At 42.6% G+C, this 21,895-nt stretch overlaps 1 protein-coding gene across 1 annotated transcript; it reads left to right on the top strand.

Annotated features, from left to right (window-relative positions):
- Nucleotides 1-3,123: 3,123 nt before the first annotated feature.
- Nucleotides 3,124-20,917, top strand: LOC134302578 (alpha-tectorin-like). The gene is made up of 24 exons (XM_062987724.1): nt 3,124-3,412; nt 5,028-5,149; nt 5,273-5,551; nt 5,691-5,786; nt 5,875-6,028; nt 6,105-6,358; nt 6,456-6,602; nt 6,697-7,273; nt 7,366-7,949; nt 8,047-8,608; nt 8,702-9,300; nt 9,378-9,930; nt 10,052-10,251; nt 11,223-11,432; nt 11,755-11,943; nt 12,030-12,319; nt 12,415-12,683; nt 12,768-12,890; nt 12,969-13,153; nt 13,237-13,400; nt 14,796-15,041; nt 15,970-16,132; nt 16,265-16,361; nt 20,504-20,917. The coding sequence occupies exons 1-24, from the start codon at nt 3,124-3,126 to the stop codon at nt 20,509-20,511; spliced, it is 6,360 nt and encodes a 2,119-aa protein (XP_062843794.1). The 3' UTR covers nt 20,512-20,917.
- Nucleotides 20,918-21,895: the final 978 nt, after the last annotated feature.

The raw sequence follows: 21,895 nt of genomic DNA, 5'->3' as shown, positions 1-21,895 counted from the left end.
TTTAGGCTAGAGTCGGAGTCGAGAGTCTTTAGGCTAGAGTCAGAGTCGAGTCATGAGTCTTTAGGCTAGAGTCGGAGTCGAGAGTCTTTAGGCTAGAGTCGAAGTCGAGAGTCTTTAGGCTAGAGTCAGAGTCGAGTCACGAGTCTTTAGGCTAGAGTCCGAGTCGAGTCGCGAGTCTTTAGGCTAGAGTCCGAGTCGAGTCGCGAGTCTTTAGGCTAGAGTCCGAGTCGAGTCACGAGTCAATATAATCTACACAAAACATATATTATAAATGTAGTGTAGAAATAAAGAAATAATCTGTAAGTTCAGATAAAAACAACAACAGATTAGCGAGTGTATTTAGCCGTTTTACTTCGTGCCTTTACTTTCCTCCTCATTGTGTAAATGAATGTAATTTCTGTAACAAGAAGGTTCCAGTTAAAAGCTTCAACTGATACGTTTTCTTTTCATTACAGAACAAAAGCGCTCGATAAATCACGGCACAGCGGCCAAAATCCCAAACACAGCAAAAACAATCATAACCGCTGCTTACCTTAGCTTCTGTTCTTCCAGATGCTATTACATTTATAAGCGTGCGTCCCATTAGGAATAGAATCCGTTATTTTGTAAATGTGCTTATAATTAAAAACCTCCAAACTTTTTCCGGTTGTGAAGTAAAACAGGAAGTCGTTAGAAAGCCGATCGAGCGTTTCATTACCACGTCATCTGTGTGACGCAAACTGAATAAATGCAAATAACAGCATTTCTTACTAACAATTACAATGAGAAGTTCTGATTGGTTTAGTAAGTGCTTCTTACAACCATCAGCGCCGATTCTCTAGGAGCGTCCCATCCACCCCTTGTTGTTACTGTGAAGTGATGAGACATCGCTCCCTACTCCCTCCTTTGGATTGGAATCTCACTTAAAATGGTGGAATACCCTACGTAGTGCACTTCACTTTACTGATGTTATCTACAGATGTTAAACAAACAACAGAAAACTACTTAGCTTCAGTTCATTCATGTTTTGTTTCTGTTTTGTTTTCCCTCCAGAGATAACAACTGTACCTACAACTTTCACTACAGGGCCGACAACCGTACCTACAACTACAACTCTTCCTCCAGAGACAACAACCCTCACAACTTTCTCTTACCCTTACTATGGTAAAATATCTAGATCTATATGATGAATGAGTGTGAAAAACAGACGATAGAATGAACAGATAAGCTCTCCTGCAACATCTCATATCTTCATGATCATGTATTGATTACAGAATGAATCCTGCAGGGGCTTCATCAATGTTCACCAATTAGTTTTTGCTTTATGTGACCTGTTCTGATAGGAAAAATCCAACATGTTTTCAGACATATTAAAAAAATCACACTAGAGGCATCTGTTACTACACTGAGATGTGCGTTTCATTTGGGTACAGCTGTCCGAAATTACATACCAACAGCACCAACTGTAAGATCAGAAACAGTTCTTCACCCACCATAAATGTCTGCCAATCAGAAATAGGATCATACAGTCAGAGTAAATGTAATACTGAGTACAGTCAGCAAGAAGACCAAGGGCAGAGGTCAGGTTACATACACCCATTAGCCACAAAATTAAATATCAGCTCCACTTACTATATAGAAGCACTTTGTAGTTCTACAATTACTGACTGTAGTCCATCTGTTTCTCTACATGCTTTGTTACCCCTGTTAACCGTAATGTACATTTCCCGACGAGAGAGAACAAAACCCTGGACCAAATGTACACGAACATCTCAGGGATGTTTAAAGCCTCTCCATCTGCACATCTAGGACAATCGGATCATATTTCTCTTACTCTGATCCCAGCTTACAGACCAAAGATCTGCAGAACAAAACCAACTATCAAGACAGTACAAGTGTGGTCTGAGGAAGCCACCTCAAGCTACAGGACTGCTTTGATAGCACAAATTGGGACTTGTTCGCAGAGGGGACAGACCTGGAGGAATAAACTGCTTTAGTCCAAGGATACATAAACTTTGAAGGTGTTTCCCAATAAAAAACCATGGATAAATGGCAAGGAGAGGACACTACTTAAGGAGCGTGACGCAGCATTCAGGTTAGGTGACAAACAAACCTACAGTGAAGCACGAGGGAAACTTAAAAGAGGCATCAGGGAGGTAAAACAGAATACAAACAGTGCATTGAGGACCATTTCAACAACAACAATGCACACAGCATGTGGAATGGTGTAAAGGCACTGTCCGACTATAGTATCACCTATGTCCTGCCTAATGATGATCCGACACTGCCTGATGCTCTGAACCAATTCTTTGCCCGCTTTGACACTCAGAATGTGGCTCTGCCCATCCCGCCACTCACCAACCCAACTGCTGGAGGACCAACACTGGTTCTAAACCACCATCAGGTGAGAACCACCCTGAGGAAAGTTAATGCAAGCAAAGCAGCAGGTCCAGATGGAGTTCCCGGCCGGGTGCTGAAAGCATGTGCCGACCAGCTTACAGAGGTGTTTACCAACATATTCAATTTCTCACTTCAACAAGCTGCTGTCCCAATGTGTCTCAAATCGTCCACCATCGTTCCTGTACCCAAGAAATCAGCTTCATCATGCCTGAATGACTATCGTCCAGTGGCTTTAACACCAATAGTCATGAAATGCTTTGAGAAGCTGGTGCTTTCACACATAAGTTGTCATCCCACCTGACCTGGACATGTATCAGTTTGCCTACCGACCAAATCGCTCCACAGAGGACGGCATCACAACAGCACTCCACGCCGCGCTGACACATTTGGAGGAACCTGACAGTTATGTGAGGATTTTATTTGTGGACTTTAGCTCTGCATTTAACACTATCATCCCCAATAAATTGGTCAGCAAACTGGTGAACCTGGGCCTGACTTCCTCAATGTGTACCTGGATTATGGATTTTCTCACTGGACGTCCACAAAAGGTCAAAATTGGCAACCACACCTCCTCCACCCTCATCGTAAACTCCAGGAACTACAGGAACTCCGCAGGGTTGTGTGTTAAGCCCTATGCTTTTCACACTTTTTACACAGGACTGTACCCCCATTCACAATTCCAACAGAATAATTACATTTGCAGATGACGCAACAATAGTCGGACTGATCTCCAACAATCAGGAGATGGCCTACAGGCAGGAGGTAGCTTACTTGTCTGATTGGTGTAGATTAAACAACCTAGCTCTTAACACCTCTAAGACAAAGGAGATTGTCATTGACTTTCGAAGGACAAATGAGATAGACCACCTCCCCCTGCACATCAATGGAGAAGAGGTGGAGATGGTGGAAAGCCTGAAATTCCTCGGAGTCTACATGTCTGACCAGCTGACATGGACCGTTAACACCTCACACCTGATAAAGAAGGCTCAACAAAGACTCTTCTTTCTCAGGAAACTGAAAAAGGCCAAACTACGTCAGAAACTACTAGTAAACTTTTACAAGAGCACAATAGAAAGTATTCTGACCAGCAATTTCACAGTGTGGTATTCAAGCTGCACTGCCGCCGAGCGTAAGGATCTGCACCTCGTAGTGAAAACAGCTCAACGGATTACTGGCACAGAACTTTTACACCTGGACGTGTTGTATGCTGGCCAACTCAGGAAGAAGGCTAGCAGCATCATCAAAGACACCACACACCCCGGACACACACTGTTCCAGCTACTACCCTCAGGCAAACGATTCAGGACAATAAAAGCACGCACAAATAGACTAAGGAACAGCTTTTTTCCTAGAGCTGTGGCCTCCATCACACACCACAGAACTGAAAAAGACTGAGCACACACACAAACACAGGACTACGGGTCACACACGGACTATGCAGCATTTGCACACACACAGTTAATATTTAATATTTAAAGCAAAAATATTAATTCACTTTTCAAGAGTGCAAAGATTTTTATTTTTATTGGAGAGATGCCACTCGAAATTTCATTGTACTTGTGTATAGTGACAATAAAGATTCTATTCTATTCTATTCTAAGCTGTTGTAAGTAGATAAGAAACGACAATCACCACAGAATGGAGGTTCCAAAGTCCAACACCCAATGTGATTTAAATACAGCCATATAAAGGGAGGGTCATAGTATCTGTTCCTGGTTCTTCTTCAGATACACTGCCATAAGAACCCACAGTGGTGGCAACAAATGCTCCAATCCAGTCACCTGTAATCTGTGTTTTCTTTAAAGACTTACAATTAAACAAATTCTAAAATCAAGCAACAAATTAGGTTCACCTTCCTCTTGGACATCAGACATTTGGAAGATACACTTTTGCAAAATACATCTGTAAATGTGAATATTTATAAATAATTTAAATAGCATTACATTTTAAGCATTATTAATTTATGTTCCTTTTTTCTGTACCAGTTGTCACATTTAGCTCTGCTGCAATAGCTGAATCTACAGTTTTTACTACAACACAAACCATAACCACTACAGTGCCAACATATCTAAACCTACTGGAACTACAACACATGTTATTATATTAAACATAACTAAATACTAAATACACTTCCACCACCAAATCTAACACAGCCATTTAAACATCATAGGCACTGGGGTGCTCCACTGGTGCAGTCGTCTAAGGCGCTAGTCCTAGCCCTCAAGTTTAACCTGGTTGGGTGTCTAACTGTCTCAATTGACCATGCCTGAGAGGGAGAGCTTAACCTCGAGAGGGTGAACAGGTTTCCATCAGAACCACCTCGGGGTAAAACAACAGAAGATGTAGTTACAATGTGAAATCATTAAGAGTAAAATGTCAGTTTTACAGAGAGTAGCTTTAGACTCCGCCTACTAATTATTACAGCATAACTAAAAGGGAGAGCAAGCAGGTAACAAGGTCATGAACCCCCAAGCTCTGCGTCTTTGTCTATATTGTATTTATTTATTCACTCCAAAAAATTATATTTGGACCTATAATAACTACAGAATTGTACCGGGGGAGATTTACCATATTCTACTTGAGATTATATACAGCCACACATTAACATTTTATATATCAGTATAATCATTTATGTTTTTTTGATCTAGCACATTTCTATCCGTTTGGACTTGGAGACATAGAAAATCCACGAGTAGATGATGGTGGTTCGTCTACTATCCCACTTGAACAACAATTCATTTACTTTGGAAAATCCTACAACCAAATATACGTGAGTATTTCTAAACAGATTATGAACACATGTTTGTAGAGTGAAGGTATTTCATATCTTGTGGACATTTGTGTTTTGCTTTTCTTTCCTTAACAATAAAATATGGATTTTTAACATCTGTAGGTAAACAACAATGGACACCTGACCTTCACTCATCCATGGTCCAGCTATACTCCATACCAATTTCCTGGATATGACGGATTCGACCTTATTGCTCCATTTTGGACTGACCTTGATAATCGTGGAAATGGCGTTGTCTCATATCAGCAGTACACTTCAGGCGATGTTCTCTATCAAGCTACCCGAGACATCAATCAGTACTTCCCAGAGCTGAGCTTCAGCGCTACTTGGGTCTTTGTTGCAACATGGAATAAAGTAGCTTACTTCCCAACCACTGGAACTGTAAGATTTTTTTTCTAACCTATAATGTGATTTTAAACTGGTTATTAAAAATGTGGAAACTAAAGCTTGCGGCAAAAGTTTTAGACTTGTGGGTCTTTTATTTAGTGTCTGACACTTTTTGTCACTTGATATTTTTAAGGAAACGTCTGTCCAAGCAGTTTTGATTTCAAATGGTGCTCGATCTTTCATATTAATGAACTATGGTGAGATTGCTCCAACAGGCCATAGTGTACAGGTACACATAACATTGTCATAAGATTATCTTAATTTAATCTAGGAAAAGGAGAAATATACAACATAACTTTATTTTTGGTAATTTCTAGGCTGGTTATACCACAGATGACTCCAGCTACTACTTCTCAATCCCTGGCTCATTTCAGAATGACTACACTGTTTTTACATACAGCAGCAATGTGAATGTCTCGGGCAGATGGGCCTTCCGTGTGGATCAAGGATCAAGAGGATGCCAATTTAACAGTAATGTCACTCCAGAAGCCATCAAACATCAGCATGTATCACACTGAGATCTAACTGAACTACTTTATCTTATCAGACGACACTGTGCCCCGGGACGTCTCATTCTGGACTGATGCCACCTGCCAGGAAAGATGCACCTGCACCCGGTCGGGCCTCCAGTGCAGCTCAGCGCCGTGCAGCTTCTCTCAAGCCTGCCGTCCTGATGCTTTACAGTATAGCTGCCAAAATATCCCACGCCAAACCTGCACCGTATCTGGTGACCCTCACTACTACACCTTCGATGGTCAAATCATTCACTTTCAAGGGACCTGCACCTATGTCCTCTCTGAGGTTCAGTTAATCAAAGTGTTTTCATCATAAATACATTCATTATCATTTAAAATTTCCCACTAATGTAACAGATTATTTGAAATATCTGTCTGTTCAGGCTTGTGGTGTTGGACTGCCATACTATCGCATTGAAGGAAAGAACGAACGTTGGGGAAGCACACATGTGTCATGGACACGCCTGGTCAGAGTATTTGTCTATAATGAAGTACTGGAACTGGTACGAGACCATTCCCATGAGGCCATGGTTAGTATCCCTTCACTTCTTTAGTGAATATGGTCTGTTTTGTATCCTTTTGATTCATGAATCTGTAATTTTTCATATCCGTTTATCTTTTCAGGTGAACGGAACCTTCACAGCAACACCATTCAGCCTCCACGGTGGCGCCATTCAAGTCTATCATTCGGGTTTCTCTGTGGTCATCAGTACAGATTTCGGCCTGGTTGTTACATATAACGCCAATTACTATGTGACCATCAGTGTGCCTTATGATTACCAAAATGGCACATGTGGCCTGTGTGGCAACTTCAACTACCGCTCAGAAGATGACTTCCGCACACCTTCAGGAGAGATCTTGAGCTCAGATGTGGAGTTTGCAAACTCCTGGAAGGTAAATGGGGACACAGACGAAACCTGTCAGCCTCCACAGTGCTCGGGTCTGGATTGTGTCTGTACCGTAGATCAGAGAAACCTTTATAGTAATGCAGACAATTGTGGCATCCTGGGGGATGCTAGTGGTCCATTTGCCAACTGTCACTCAGTGGTGTCACCCGGGATCTTCATGGAGAACTGTGTCTATGATCTGTGTGTGACTGGCAGACACCAGCCAACCTTGTGCCAGGCACTCAGTGTGTATGCAGCCCAATGTCAGCAGCATGGCATACAGCTTGTATACTGGAGGAGAGAAAGTTTCTGTGGTAAGCATCATACCTGCTTCTCTTTTCTGTTATAACCATACGTTCTTGTAGCAAAAACTCTTACTATACATTCTCCTACCATTACCCTCCAGAAATCCCATGCCCTGCAAACAGTCACTTTGAGTCCAATGGAACAAGCTGCCCAGCAACCTGCAGTGACCCTTCTGCACCTTTCAACTGCCCCCTGCAACATCAGGAGAGCTGCATCTGTGATCCAGGATATGTTCTCAGTGCTGGAGAATGTGTTCCACAAAGCAGCTGTGGCTGCACATTTGAAGGTCTCTACTATGCTGATGGTCAGTCAGTGGTTTTAGACGAGGACTGTGGCAGACAATGCACTTGCAGCAACATGGTAATGAGCTGCCAACCCTACCAGTGTGGTCCACAGGAAATGTGTGGTCTCCATAATGGTGTAAGAGGCTGCAGACCCATCGGTTATTCCACCTGTTTGGTTGAAGGACTAGGCACATATCACACCTTTGATGGACGAATGTTCAGTTATCCAGGAGCCTGTGAACTCGTCCTTTCAAGGGTAATGGGACAAGCATCACAACCTCACTTTGTAGTGACAGTGCAGAAGGTGGCCACGGTCTCTCAGGACTTTTCTAGGGTGCTGAGGTTCGAGGCACAGGGATCTCAGGTCTCTGTAGAGATGAAAGAAGGAGGAAAGGCACAGGTAGGCTTGTCCATTTTGAAATTATACTGAAACCATATGTTATTTAGGCATACTGAGAAGTAACCCATATCTTGATAATATTCATTGTGACCTTTAGGTTAATGGTCAGGAGGTTGCACTACCTTTCAGTGTTGGCTCAGGCCAAATCCTCATCTACCACAGCAGTGTGAAGGGCGTCATTATTGAAACATCATTTGGGGTGACCGTGAGAGCTGACTGGCCACACCTAATCCGAATCACTGCACCCACCACCTATACTGGGATTCTTGGTGGTCTTTGTGGGAATCTCAATGGAAACCCTGAAGACGAGTTCTACAGCCCAGTTGGAGAATTTCTGAATGATACACAACAGTTTGGGGATAGCTGGCGGGATGGGTCACTTTCAGCCCACTGTGTGGAGTCCGATAACTGGGAGCAGGGGTATTATCAGAATAGCAGTCAGTTCGACCAGCACTGCAGCATCTTGGCTTCACCCGATGGACCGTTTGCTCAGTGTCACAGCAGTCTGGAGACCCAGGACTGGATTGACGAGTGCACCCATTATTTGGAACAGACAGGGGGAGCTCGAGAGGCCCTGTGTGAAGCCTTGAGGGGTTATGCTGTACTTTGCCAGCAAAGCGGTATCAGTGTAGGAGAATGGAGAAACATGACTAACTGTGGTGAGTACTACAAGATTTAGCTCAGACACATTTGTTCATAACTTTATTTTGGCTTAGATAGTTCACTAATGACCTTTTATTCCTCTATTAAAGAATTCTCCTGCCCTGCAAATAGCCACTATGAGGCATGTGGTACATCCTGCCCTGCAGCTTGCCCCAGTCTATCTTTCCCTTTTCTGTGCAACCAACATTGCCAGGAAGGATGCCAGTGTGATGATGGTCTACTGCTTAGTGGAGACCAGTGTGTTCCTCCAGTGGGCTGTGGCTGCCTTTACGAAGGTCGCTACAGGCAAGGTGGAGAGCGCTTCTGGTCAGGAGAACAGTGCCAGTCCTTCTGTGAGTGTAGTGGTACCACAGGTTACGTCAGCTGTAGCCCATCATCTTGCAATGAGTATGAAACATGCAGCATTGTTGAAGGAGAATATGGCTGCCATCCTCGACCCTATGCCACATGCTATGCTTCAGGGGACCCCCATTACAGTTCTTTTGATGGACTAAGGTTCGACTTCCAAGGCACATGCAGATACACACTGGCGAGTGTATGTAATGATACTCAGGGGCTACCGTATTTTAAAGTCATCGCACGAAATCAACCATGGTATGATTACCCAGTGTCAGTCACTGCTGAGGTTTCTGTCAATGTTTCAGGCCATCTGGTTCTCTTTTCACAGAACTCGTACGGGACAGCTAACGTAAGTAAAACATGATTGACTCATAACATACAACATAACATTTACAAAGGCTGCTAAAATATTTATTTTTTCACTAGATTGACGGTGTCACCAGTAACCTCCCTGCCTTGCTAGATTTTGGCAGGGTGTCTGTTTACTCCAGTGGACCGTACACATACGTTACAACTGACTTTGGTCTCACTGTGAGTTATGATGGCTCCTACACGGCGACCATCACTGTACCAGGAAATTACAGTGGAGCTACATGTGGTCTGTGTGGTAACTTCAATAATGATCAAAGTGATGATTTACTTACTCGCTCTGGAGAGCTGGCTTCCTCAGCTACAGAGTTTGGAGCCGATTGGAATGTTGAGAACGACACAACATGCCACCACGGAGGAGGAGAGCCTGCAACTTGTCCAGACCAAGCTAGGGCAGAGTCTTTGTGTGAGATCCTTAGAGACTCTGCAGGTCCACTGAGCTTCTGTCATGCCTATGTGGATCCTCAGGGCGACTTTGATAATTGTGTCTTTGATGTCTGCATCTCTGACTTCAGTAATGACGTACTGTGTCGTTCCATTGAAACCTACATTAGTACCTGCCAATCTGCCAACGTTATGATTTTGCCCTGGAGGGAGAACACTACCTGTCGTAAGTAACCTGGAATGAAACTGAATACAGTTACAACCATATAAACAAACATGTACCCCCTATAAAGCGTACAGTACAAACTAATATATTCTACCTTTCTTGTGTATTTGAATTTTTATAGCTATAATCTGTTTCGACAACAACAGCCACTATGAACTGTGTGGTACAGACTGTGGGCATACCTGTGCCAGCAGTGTCGATGCGATATGTGACAGGACCTGTACAGAGGGTTGCTTCTGTAATGAAGGCTTTGTGAGAAGTGGAGGCCTCTGTGTACCAGTGGAGCAGTGTGGTTGCATGTATGATGGATTCTATTTTCATGTGAGTTTTCAATGCATTTAGGACATTTTTTCAAACCAAGTCCACAGGTCAAATTCAGTTGGGTGCTTCAAGATAAGTTCCATCAGAGAATGTGCAATGAGACAAAGAAAAATCACACTACTTATACCCACTTCAGGGTGTTGGCCGAAGCCTTAGTCGTTACCTTATATGGCCATTTCCAGAACATTTTATCTCTGGGCAGATTTCAAAAGCAAACTCAAATTATTATGTGTAAGGAGATGAAACAGAAAAAACTCTTTACTTCATCAGAAAAACAGGAACTACTGTCTAGTTTCAAAAGCAGAACTTGTCTCATCAGCAGAGCTAGTCTCCAAAAATAACAGAACTTACAGACATGCAGAACAATTGACTTTTTGACCTCGGACGACTTGCACCAAAATGTTGAAGAATATAGAGAAATGTATCAATGTATTAAAACTTCTAACTTACTTAAAATGTATTAAAATTTATCCCACAAGATAGAGAATAGAAGTGGGCCAGGTACAGAGCCCTGAGGAACCCCAGTTAAGACAGTGTGAAAATTTGTGGAAGTTGGAAGAGTGTAAGTGGGGTTGGAAGTAGAAAGCGTTGGGAGATATGGAGAGAAGGACACAAAGTGATGGTCAGAGAGGTGAAGTGGGGTGACAGTGAGGTCAAGAGCAGAGGATGGACGACTGAAGACCAGGTTCAGAAGATTTGCCTCCTTTGTGAGTTGGAAAGCTATGATTAAAGAGGAGGATCAAAAGATTGGTCAAGAGCAAACTGCTCTTGAGACTGCTGCAACAGTTGGGGGGAAGATGAGGTTACTGGCATGACTGTTTCTATGATGTGACTTGTGATGTCTGAAGACACCAGCACACCAACATGGTTCCTTGACTAAACAGTTACGGGTCCCTGTGATTTTGCAGCAGCATCGGAATATTACTATGAATGACGTACTGTCAGTAACCCATTATGATTTGGCCTTGCAGATTGGTGAGAAGTTCTGGACTCAAGAATGCTCCCTACATTGTGAATGCTTCGCTCCCAATGACCTGCGCTGCGTCTCCACCTCTTGCAGCCCCACCCAGGAATGTGCGATCCGGAATGGCAGACTTGGTTGCTTTAGCCAAATGTCCTCCTGTGTGGTCACGGGCGATCCCCATTACTACACCTATGATGGAGCTGTAGCACACTTTCAGGTAAGAAACATATAGTCTAGTGTACACAGTTATACCCCGCCAGTACCAAAGCCCTTATCCAAAGGGGTTGACACTTTTATCCACTTTCCTGAGTAGTGGGCCCAAATTAATTCTTACAGAGACATTTATCATGGACACATTTTGGCCCAGGTGGCCCAGCAGACATTAACCTGTTCGGGCTGCTCCAGTCTTGTGCCCAGTGTTTCCAGGAGGAACCAGGCCCACCACAACTCTGACAGGGATCCTGTATAAAGAGTGAAGCATAAAGCTAAATTATTTACCTCTATACCTGCCTTGAAGTGTTTCAAATCTGATTCTCCAGGGCACGTGTTCATATGAGATTTCTCAGACCTGTGGGTATGTGGCTGAAAATGGCCTACAATTCCGTGTGGTGGCGACCAACATGCACCGTGGAAGCACCGTCGTGTCCTTCGTATCTGCAGTGGATGTGTGGCTGAATCATCTAGGAGAGCAGAAACAGATTACCATCGGACTGAACCGCAACGTGAAGGTACTGATATTCTAATCTAAGATTCAGGAAGTTTGTATTTGATTCCTGTTTTTTTACTACAGTTTTTTGGGGGGTTTCTTTTGCAGGTTGATGGTAATCACACGGACTCACTTCCTGCTCAGCTTGGCCAAATTGCAGAGATCTACCAAGAGCAGAACTTTGTGGTGGTGAATGCATCGAGTGAGCTCATGGTCTACTTCGATGGCAGTATGACACTCGTGGTAAAACTGGGCCCCAGCTACCGTGGATCAGTCTGTGGAATGTGTGGCAACAATAATCAGGATCCTGCAGATGACAAGACCATGCCGGATGGTGCATTCGCACCCAACGATCATGAATTTGGCAACAGCTGGAGATCAGACACAAGCTTGCCGGGGTGATTATAATAAAGAAATCACAAACACCTTGAGAGCAGCGTAGTTGTTCTTCTTCTCTTCTACATTGTCTTTGACCATGCTGTGTTCTTTCTAGATGTGGTGCCAATGACCAGAACCATGATTCTGAAGACTGCCCCTTCAGACAAGAGTATTCTAATCTCTGTAGCATCATCACCAACACCAGTGGACCCTTCCAGCAGTGCCATCAGTACATCAGCCCTGAAACCTACTACTCTTCATGTGTGTATGACCTGTGTGCTTATTCAGGCAGAGACATGCTCTGTCTATCAGTGGAGGCCTATGAGATCGCTTGCACCATGATGGAACTCCAGATCCCAGACTGGCGCACTGAGCTATCTTGCTGTAAGTACTCTCTATTTATTAAGCATCATTAAATGTATTTATTGGATTAAGTTTTTATAATTACTCGTTCTCTACTCTTTTTAGCAACTGTGGATCCTTGCGAGGAGCTGCACTGCACTGAGGACGAATGGTGCGGCCAGTCAGATGGCATCTACGGCTGCTTCTGTAATGAGAACAGTCAAGGACTGAACTCATCAGAGTCTTTTGGTATGAGGACATTTTAATGCATTCTTTTCTGTCACTATGTGATAAGAACTTCTGACACTGGCGTCTGTTTCTCTCCAGACTCTTCTGAGAAATGTGAGAGCAGTACCGGCACCATGTCTCTGTCCCGCTGTCAGCTATTCGAAGCTGGTTTTACAGCCAACAGCCTTCACCTGAGCGACCCCAACTGTAAAGGAATTGTACAAGATGGCAGACTGGTGTTCCATTTCGATAACGACTACAACGTCTGTGGCACCAATCTCACGGTACGAAAGACCCACACATTCAATTCATATTTAAATTTCACTGGTCAAAATGATGTCTGATGATATCTGTCGTACATCTACAGGCCAACGGGACCCACTTCATCTACAAGAACACTATTCTAGGGGAAGCAGATTGCTCAGCAGGAGCAATCATTCACAGAAACAAAATACTGGAACTGAACTTCTCCTGCATCTATCAGCTAACCCAGACAATAAACCTGGAGACAGACCTAAATCCTCTGAAGAGGTACGATTAGCATTCATGGTTAGATCTTGGCAGAAAAGGTGTGGCTCATTGTCTAATGTCCTGATCTCTTAAATAAAAGGTTGAGGGTTCGAATCCAGGTATCACCAAGCTGCCACTTAGCTGCTTAGGCTGTATGCAGTCTTTATTATGAGGTGTAGGATTAATCAAGCTTTCTGTTTATTTGATTTAGGACCATTGCTTAAAACAGGGGTGCCCAGTACGTCGATCGCTGGTACATTGCGCCTCATTCAAACAGGTCAACGTGATTGACATAAAATGTGTCCACTGTGGTTTGTTACCATAGCTACGCTTCATCCCTCCCAAAGCACCGCTAATCTTGAAAGTCTTCATTCATCAGTAGCCAGTTAGCACTATTTTTTTTGCACTGTTTGTGGAGATGAGAGGCAAAACGCTTCGATTCGAACAGGAACGCTGCAGAGACGTTGTTTCAATCATACGTGGAAGAATCTGACAGAGAAATTTTAACCCTCGGACATTCATATGAACTCAAGCTCCTCTGCTGGACAATTTTGGAACTTGCTGGCTGAGGAAAAATATCCAATCATAAGAAAATGTGCCACATACACCGATCAGCCATAATATTAAAACCACCTCCTTGTCCATTTGATCAGCTCCACGTACCATACAGAAGCTCTTTGTAGTTCTACAATTACTGACTGTAGTCCATCTGTTTCTCTACATGCTTTGTTAGCCCCCTTTCATGATGTTCTTCAATGGTCAGGACCCCCACAAGTTTTTAAACACCTCACTGTTACTGCTGGACTGAGAATAGTCCACCAACCAATAACATACAGCCAACAGCGCCCCGTGGGCAGCGTCCTGTGCCCGCTGATGAAGGTCTAGAAGATGACTGACTCAAACAGCATCAATAGATGAGCGATCGTCTCTGACTTTACATCTACAAGGTGGACCAACTAGGTAGGAGTGTCTAATAGAGTGGACAGTGAGTGGACACGGTATTTAAAAACTCCACTCATACCAACACACACTAACACACCACCACCATGTCAGTGTCACTGCAGTGCTGAGAATCATCCACCACCTAGGTTCTGACTATTGAAGAACAGCATGAAAGGGGGTAACAAAGCGTGTAGAGAAACAGATGGACTACAGTCAGTAATTGTAGAACTGCAAAAAAAGTGTGGGCACCCCTGTGTTATGATCAGGTATACTGCTTTTGGTTTATTCTTATGCTTGACGTAAATGTGTATGAGTAAGCTTCAGACTTACCACAACCTTAATAAAGATGTTATTTAAGTTCCCCTAATTAGGAGTCTATTAAAGATGAATAAATAAATTAAGGGCATAAAGTTGTTGATGCTATATAACATGAATTTTAGCTACTAATTCCTCTGTGGTTGTATGTTTCCACAGCATTGTGAGCAAGAATCTTCCAGACGGAGAGGGCATGTACCAAATCAGGATGCTTTCCTATCAGGATGCCGCCTTCTCTCACCAGTACACTGGCAGTGTGAACATAGAGGTGGACCAGCGGATCTACATCGAGGTCCTTGTTCAGGGATTGGACAGCAGGCAGATTGCCACAGTGATGGATTCCTGTTGGGCCACTCCGGTAAACGACGAGAACTTCGGTGTCCGCTGGGATCTCATCAGTGATAAGTAAGATCACACTTTATTTATAACATTCTGAGCACTGACAGGTGAAGTGAATAACATTAATTATCTCTGCACCACGGCACCTGTTAGTGGGAGTAATCATAATATTAGACAGCAAGTGAACATTTTATTCACAAAGTTGATGTTAGAAGCAGGAAAAATGGACGAGCATGAGGATCTGAGCGAGTGGCTAGACGACTGGGTCAGAGCATCTCCGAAACTGCAGTTCTTGTGGGGTGTGTCCCGGTCTGCAGTGGTCAAAGAAGGAACAGTGGTAAACCGGCGACAGGATCATGGGCACGTGGGGAGCGAAGGCTGGCCCATGCGGTTTGATCCAACAGATGAGCTACTGTAGCACAAACTGCTGAAGAGGTTCATGCTGGTTCTGATAGAAAGGTGTCATGTGAATTGATTTGGCAGCAAAAGGGGGACCAACACAATTTTAGGAAAGTGGTCTTATGGTCATGTGGGCAGTTGTAGCTTAGTGGTTAAGGAACTGGAATAGTAATCGAAAGGTCACCGGTTCAAGCCCCACCACTGCTACTGTTGGGCCCTTAAGCAAGCCCTTAACCCTCAATTGCTTAGACAATATACCAGTACTGTATACGCTTTGGATAAAAAAGCGTCTGTCTGCTAAATGCCGTAAATGTAAATGTCATAATGTTTTGCCTGATTGGTGTAAAAAGCTTTTAGCAGTAAGTTTTCGTTCAGGCCAGTAATTGTAGTTAAGTACAGTCAGTATTTTTATTTAGATTAAAACAGAACAGCCTTTTGAAACAGATCATGCACATGAAAGTATATATATATATATAATTTCATGTCATCTGGGCTACAATCTTCTAGTACTCCACGTACCACCACTGCCGCTTGTATAGCAGAATTTGAGAAACACTGACATGCTCTGGTTATTCACTGTATAAAATATTTTCAGGTGTCCGAACAGAGAGGATAAGACGGTGGAACTCATCGAGAACGGTGTTTCGGCGACCGGCCGTTTCTCCTTCAAGATGTTTGCCTTCAGACCAGACTACTCCAAGGTTTTCATCCACTGCCGCATTCATCTCTGCCTTGTGATGAATGACAACTGTGCAGCGGTGAGTTTATCACACGTCCATCACTCATGAACAGTTCTGTGTTAGACACTGGGGGGGCTTGAAAGGGATTTACACAATTTACACAAAACACTCAAATCAACGTCTTCGTCTTCTCCTGGGTGACTTTTGCAGCACTGCTACCCTGCACATCATCACAGAGCTGGCAGATCTCTGGACATCCACGACGCCACGTCAATCTCCATGGGGCCTTTCGTGTGGAAGAATACAGGTAACACATCTAACAAGCAAGCTTAATAATTAAACTAGAACAACCCTAAATGATAGATGTGCTGAACATTATTGGCACCCTTGGTTATGTACTTCGTATAATTAAATCTTTAACAGCCTGTCCATAAATGTGGACATTTAAAAAGAAATAAAAGAAACATAGTACAGTTGTACCTTGAAACTCAACGTCAGCTGGTTCTGGACATGGTGTTGAGTTTCAAGGTATTTTTTCCCATGAGGATGTTTGGGAAACCTGTTAATGCGTCCATGGTCTCGCGGAGCTGCTTATATTTTAGACTAATGTAAAATAATGCACTGAAAATAACACAAAAATAATATAAAAACACTGAAATACAATTAAAAACATCAAATACAAATTAAAAATCAATACAAAAAATACAATTAAAAATCAATAAAAATACAAATAAAAGCTGCACTTCAGCTTTACTTCTTTATTGTTTCCTTACGCTTCTTAACTAGTGAAGGAACTTATGAGCAGTAACAATGAAGAGAAGTTTAGTGCTCCTGTCTCTTTCTTTTACTACATTAAACAACGTTAAGCTTTATTTTAAACCAGAAGCGTTTTAGACTCTGGGAGAAGCTGATTCTGATTCTCACAGTTTCTCAGAAGCTCGAGCTGTAACACAAGTTTAAAAGTGAAACAGGGAGGAAAATCCAGATAAACACAGATACATGTGGAGCTGTAACACTGGATCTGACGCTTATTCCACACTGATGCAGATTCAGCTTAGATTAACACGCTGATCAGGTTTTACCACTCAAGTCAAGCGCCGAACAAAGCAGCAGTCATTTAAGGAAAACGTTGAGTTTAAGGGAACACATTTCTTGACGAAGAGTGTTGAAGGGAGTTAAGATTTTGAGTTTAGGGTAGAGTTTAATGTACCCCTGTACAGTGTATCACAAAAGTGAGTACACCCCTCACATTTCTGCAGATATTTAAGTATATCTTTTCATGGGACAACACTGACAAAATGACACTTTGACACAATGAAAAGTAGTCTGTGTGCAGCTTATATAACAGTGTAAATTTATTCTTTCCTCAAAATAACTCAATATACAGCCATTAATGTCTAAACCACCGGCAACAAAAGTGAGTACACCCCTTAGTGAAAGTTCCTGAAGTGTCAATATTTTGTGTGGCCACCATTATTTCCCAGAACTGCCTTAACTCTCCTGGGCATGGAGTTTACCAGAGCTTCACAGGTTGCCACTGGAATGCTTTTCCACTCCTCCATGACGACATCACGGAGCTGGCGGATATTCGAGACTTTGCGCTCCTCCACCTTCCGCTTGAGGATGCCCCAAAGATGTTCTATTGGGTTTAGGTCTGGAGACATGCTTGGCCAGTCCATCACCTTTACCCTCAGCCTCTTCAATAAAGCAGTGGTCGTCTTAGAGGTGTGTTTGGGGTCATTATCATGCTGGAACACTGCCCTGCGACCCAGTTTCCGGAAGGAGGGGATCATGCTCTGCTTCAGTATTTCACAGTACATATTGGAGTTCATGTGTCCCTCAATGAAATGTAACTCCCCAACACCTGCTGCACCCATGCAGCCCCAGACCATGGCATTCCCACCACCATGCTTGACTGTAGGCATGACACACTTATCTTTGTACTCCTCACCTGATTGCCGCCACACATGCTTGAGACCATCTGAACCAAACAAATTAATCTTGGTCTCATCAGACCATAGGACATGGTTCCAGTAATCCATGTCCTTTGTTGACATGTCTTCAGCAAACTGTTTGCGGGCTTTCTTGTGTAGAGACTTCAGAAGAGGCTTCCTTCTGGGGTGACAGCCATGCAGACCAATTTGATGTAGTGTGCGGCGTATGGTCTGAGCACTGACAGGCTGACCCCCCACCTTTTCAATCTCTGCAGCAATGCTGACAGCACTCCTGCGCCTATCTTTCAAAGACAGCAGTTGGATGTGACGCTGAGCACGTGCACTCAGCTTCTTTGGACGACCAACGCGAGGTCTGTTCTGAGTGGACCCTGCTCTTTTAAAACGCTGGATGATCTTGGCCACTGTGCTGCAGCTCAGTTTCAGGGTGTTGGCAATCTTCTTGTAGCCTTGGCCATCTTCATGTAGCGCAACAATTCGTCTTTTAAGATCCTCAGAGAGTTCTTTGCCATGAGGTGCCATGTTGGAACTTTCAGTGACCAGTATGAGAGAGTGTGAAGCTCTCACTACTAAATTGAACACACCTGCTCCCTATGCACACCTGAGACCTAGTAACACTTACAAATCACATGACATTTTGGAGGGAAAATGACAAGCAGTGCTCAATTTGGACATTTAGGGGCGTAGTCTCTTAGGGGTGTACTCACTTTTGTTGCCGGTGGTTTAGACATTAATGGCTGTATATTGAGTTATTTTGAGGGAAGAATAAATTTACACTGTTATATAAGCTGCACACAGACTACTTTTCATTGTGTCAAAGTGTCATTTTGTCAGTGTTGTCCCATAAAAAGATATACTTAAATATCTGCAGAAATGTGAGGGGTGTACTCACTTTTGTGATACACTGTATATGACATGGACAGAATTAAAGGTGCCCTTCCCTTAAATCTAGTTGCACAACCTTTAGATGGAAGAAAACCTTGAGAGGAACCAGACTCAGCAGGGCCCATCCTTCTTGGGTGGTCTGGAGGAAACTTTAAATAAATAGGATTTACACAAATCATACAAACACAGAATTAAATGATCTAAAAGTTATAACTGGTAATAAATAAAGAAATAAATAATAATAGAGATATTATTCGGTTTAGTCTTTAATAAAGTCTGTAGTTAGTTCTTCTGTAGTTAGTAACTGCATTCTTGGTGCAGTTACTCCCGACCCGTCACATCCGGCAGGAGCAGCATCGTTGGCACTGCAGTCTCGACTTTAATCCTTAACCGCGGCGGGTAAACACATTCATGACAGGAACGGTAGTTACTCATTACACAAAATTCATCAGTTCACAAGTTTATATCAAACACACTCGTGGACAATTTAGTGTCTCCAATTCACCTCACTTGCACGTCTTTGGACTGTGGGAGGAAACCGGAGCTCCCGGAGGAAACTCACGCAGACACAGGGAGAACATGCAAACTCCACACAGAAAGGACCCAGACTGCCCAACCTGGGGATCGAACCCAGGACCTTCTTGCTTGCTGAGTCAACAGTGCTACCCACTTAGCCTCAGTGCCGCCCTGTATGGAAAATGCAAATAAAATAATAAAAACACAGAGTTTCTTATATTGACTTTGACTTTTATTTGATGTCAGACAGGATGAACCCGAGATGTTTCATCTTTTATCTGCTCAACTTCATTTCATTTATTAATAAACATCCATTCCTGCATTTCAGGCCGACAACACATTCCAAAAAAAGTTGGGACAGGGGCAATATATAATAAAAAATGCTTTAAAAAAAATCTTAAGACGTGTTTGCAGGAAGAACGAGACAAAATAAAAGCTGAAACACTAAATCACTCGGTCTCCTCAGTGCCAAAATGACTTTTCAAGTCAAGTCAAGTCAAGTCAACTTTATTTATATAGCGCTTTTTACAATAGACATTGTCACAAAGCAACTTTACAAAATCCATGACCAATAGATACAAAAAAAGTGGTAAAAAGGTGAAAAAGACAATGTGTATTTAACAAACTGGTTTTAGACATTGTTTAAATATTCTTTAGATCACACGTGTCAAACACCCAATCCGGCCCGCCACGTAATTTGTGGCCCGTGAAAGCGTAAAAGACATATGATTGTCTTAAAATACACTTCTGAATTAAATTACATTTTACTACATATCCTTGTCCTACTCAGGGTCTTAATGGGTTCAGAATTACCCTAAAGCTTGGCCACAAGGCAGGAAAATAGCCCGGAGAACAAGCCAATCCAGCACAGGGCCAAATTCACTGACCTGTTTACTAACTTACATTCAGGGGCAATTTAGAGCCTCCAATTCATCTCTTGTTGGAGCCAGAAGGTCCTCGGAACACTTTTGGCTGTGCAGGGATTTGAAGTTGTGATGAGGTTATAAGTTAAACAGTCATAAATTTTTGGAGCATATTGAATCTGAGCCACGTTTTTACCCCGTTTTCTCATTGTTTTTTTTGGTTTTTTTTACAGGTGAATAGGTTCCAGAGGGAATGACACTGAATTGATTTACCATCCAGACTCTTCCTTAAACGCAAGATACACTAAAGTAAATTCTAGAAAAGTATAAGTGCACATCATAGGGATGGGACGTTCTTTTAAGGTTATTTGATTAAGGTTTAATTGATAGTGAAGCTGAAAGTTCAGATATCACACATCAGACACATCAGCACCATGAAAGCAGCAAGATCCGACCCCCTCGTGACATCTACATCATAACTAAAACGCAGTATAATGCTGATGGTCCACCGATAGTCTGCCTGCATGTAGTAACTGATTAATTTCTTTAGCTTCAGCTTTCATCTCTTATTATTAACATGCTTAATTAATAATGTCTTGTAATGAGCAGCTAGTTACTGCATTCTAGTTGTAGTAAAGTAGTTGTGTTCAGGGTTATTATGTTTATTTTACTGTTCAACATGACTGTGTTTATTATGCTTAACTGTTTCTCTTTCAATAAAGACTTAAACATGTTCATATGCAACCTGTGTTGTGCATCATATTATTAATGACGAGCGATAACTGTTTATATGAATTTGGTAAATTTTCATTCCCTAAAGGAAGATAAGGTTATGTACCCTAGATTAATTATGTACTTGGGATGTTAATTATTATTTTTGTTACATTTAAGTCAAGTCAACTTTATTTATATAGCGCTTTTTACAATAGACATTGTCTCAAAGCAACTTTACAAAATCCAGGACCAACAGATACAAAAACCCCTGTTGAGCAAGCCGAGGGCGACTGTGGCAAGGAAAAACTCCCTGAAAATTACAGGAAGAAACCTTGAGAGGAACCAGACTCAGCAGGGCCCATCCTTCGTGGGTGGTCTGGAGGAAACTTGAAATAAATAGGATTTACACAAATCATACAAACACAGAATTAAATGATCTAAAATTTATAACTGGCAATAAATAAAGAAATAAATAATAATAGAGTTATTATTCGGTTTAGTCTTTAATAAAGTCTGTAGTTAGTTATTCTGTAGTTAGTAACTGCATTCTTGGTGCAGTTACTCCCGACCCGTCACATCCGGCAGGAGCAGCATCGTTGGCACTGCAGTCTCGACTTTAATCCTTAACCGCGGCGGGTAAACACATTCATGACAGGAACGGTAGTTACTCATTACACAAAATTCATCAGTTCACAAGTTCACAAGACACAGGGAGAACATGCAAACTCCACACAGAAAGGACCCAGACCGCCCCACCTGGGGATCGAACCCAGGACCTTCTTGCTTGCTGAGTCAACAGTGCTACCCACCTAGCCTCAGTGCCGCCCTGTATGGAAAATGCAAATAAAATAATAAAAACACAGAGTTTCTTATACTGACTTTGACTTTTATTTGATGTCAGACAGGATGAA

This window comes from Trichomycterus rosablanca, chromosome 2 (assembly GCF_030014385.1).
Source record: "Trichomycterus rosablanca isolate fTriRos1 chromosome 2, fTriRos1.hap1, whole genome shotgun sequence".
In the NCBI taxonomy this organism is placed as follows: domain Eukaryota; kingdom Metazoa; phylum Chordata; class Actinopteri; order Siluriformes; family Trichomycteridae; genus Trichomycterus; species Trichomycterus rosablanca.
The sequence above is the reverse complement of the archived record's forward strand: the minus strand, read 5'-3'. Positions and strand labels throughout refer to the sequence as shown.

What these genes read in the sequence shown, in the direction of transcription:
- LOC134302578 (XM_062987724.1), top strand. Translation starts at nt 3,124, where the DNA reads ATGGCCTACAGGCAGGAGGTAGCTTACTTGTCTGATTGGTGTAGATTA. An exon ending in ACTCGTACGGGACAGCTAAC is followed by an intron (nt 9,301 to 9,377) that starts GTAAGTAAAACA and finishes TTTTTTCACTAG; the next exon opens with ATTGACGGTGTCACCAGTAA. An exon ending in ATGATGGATTCTATTTTCAT is followed by an intron (nt 10,252 to 11,222) that starts GTGAGTTTTCAA and finishes TTGGCCTTGCAG; the next exon opens with ATTGGTGAGAAGTTCTGGAC.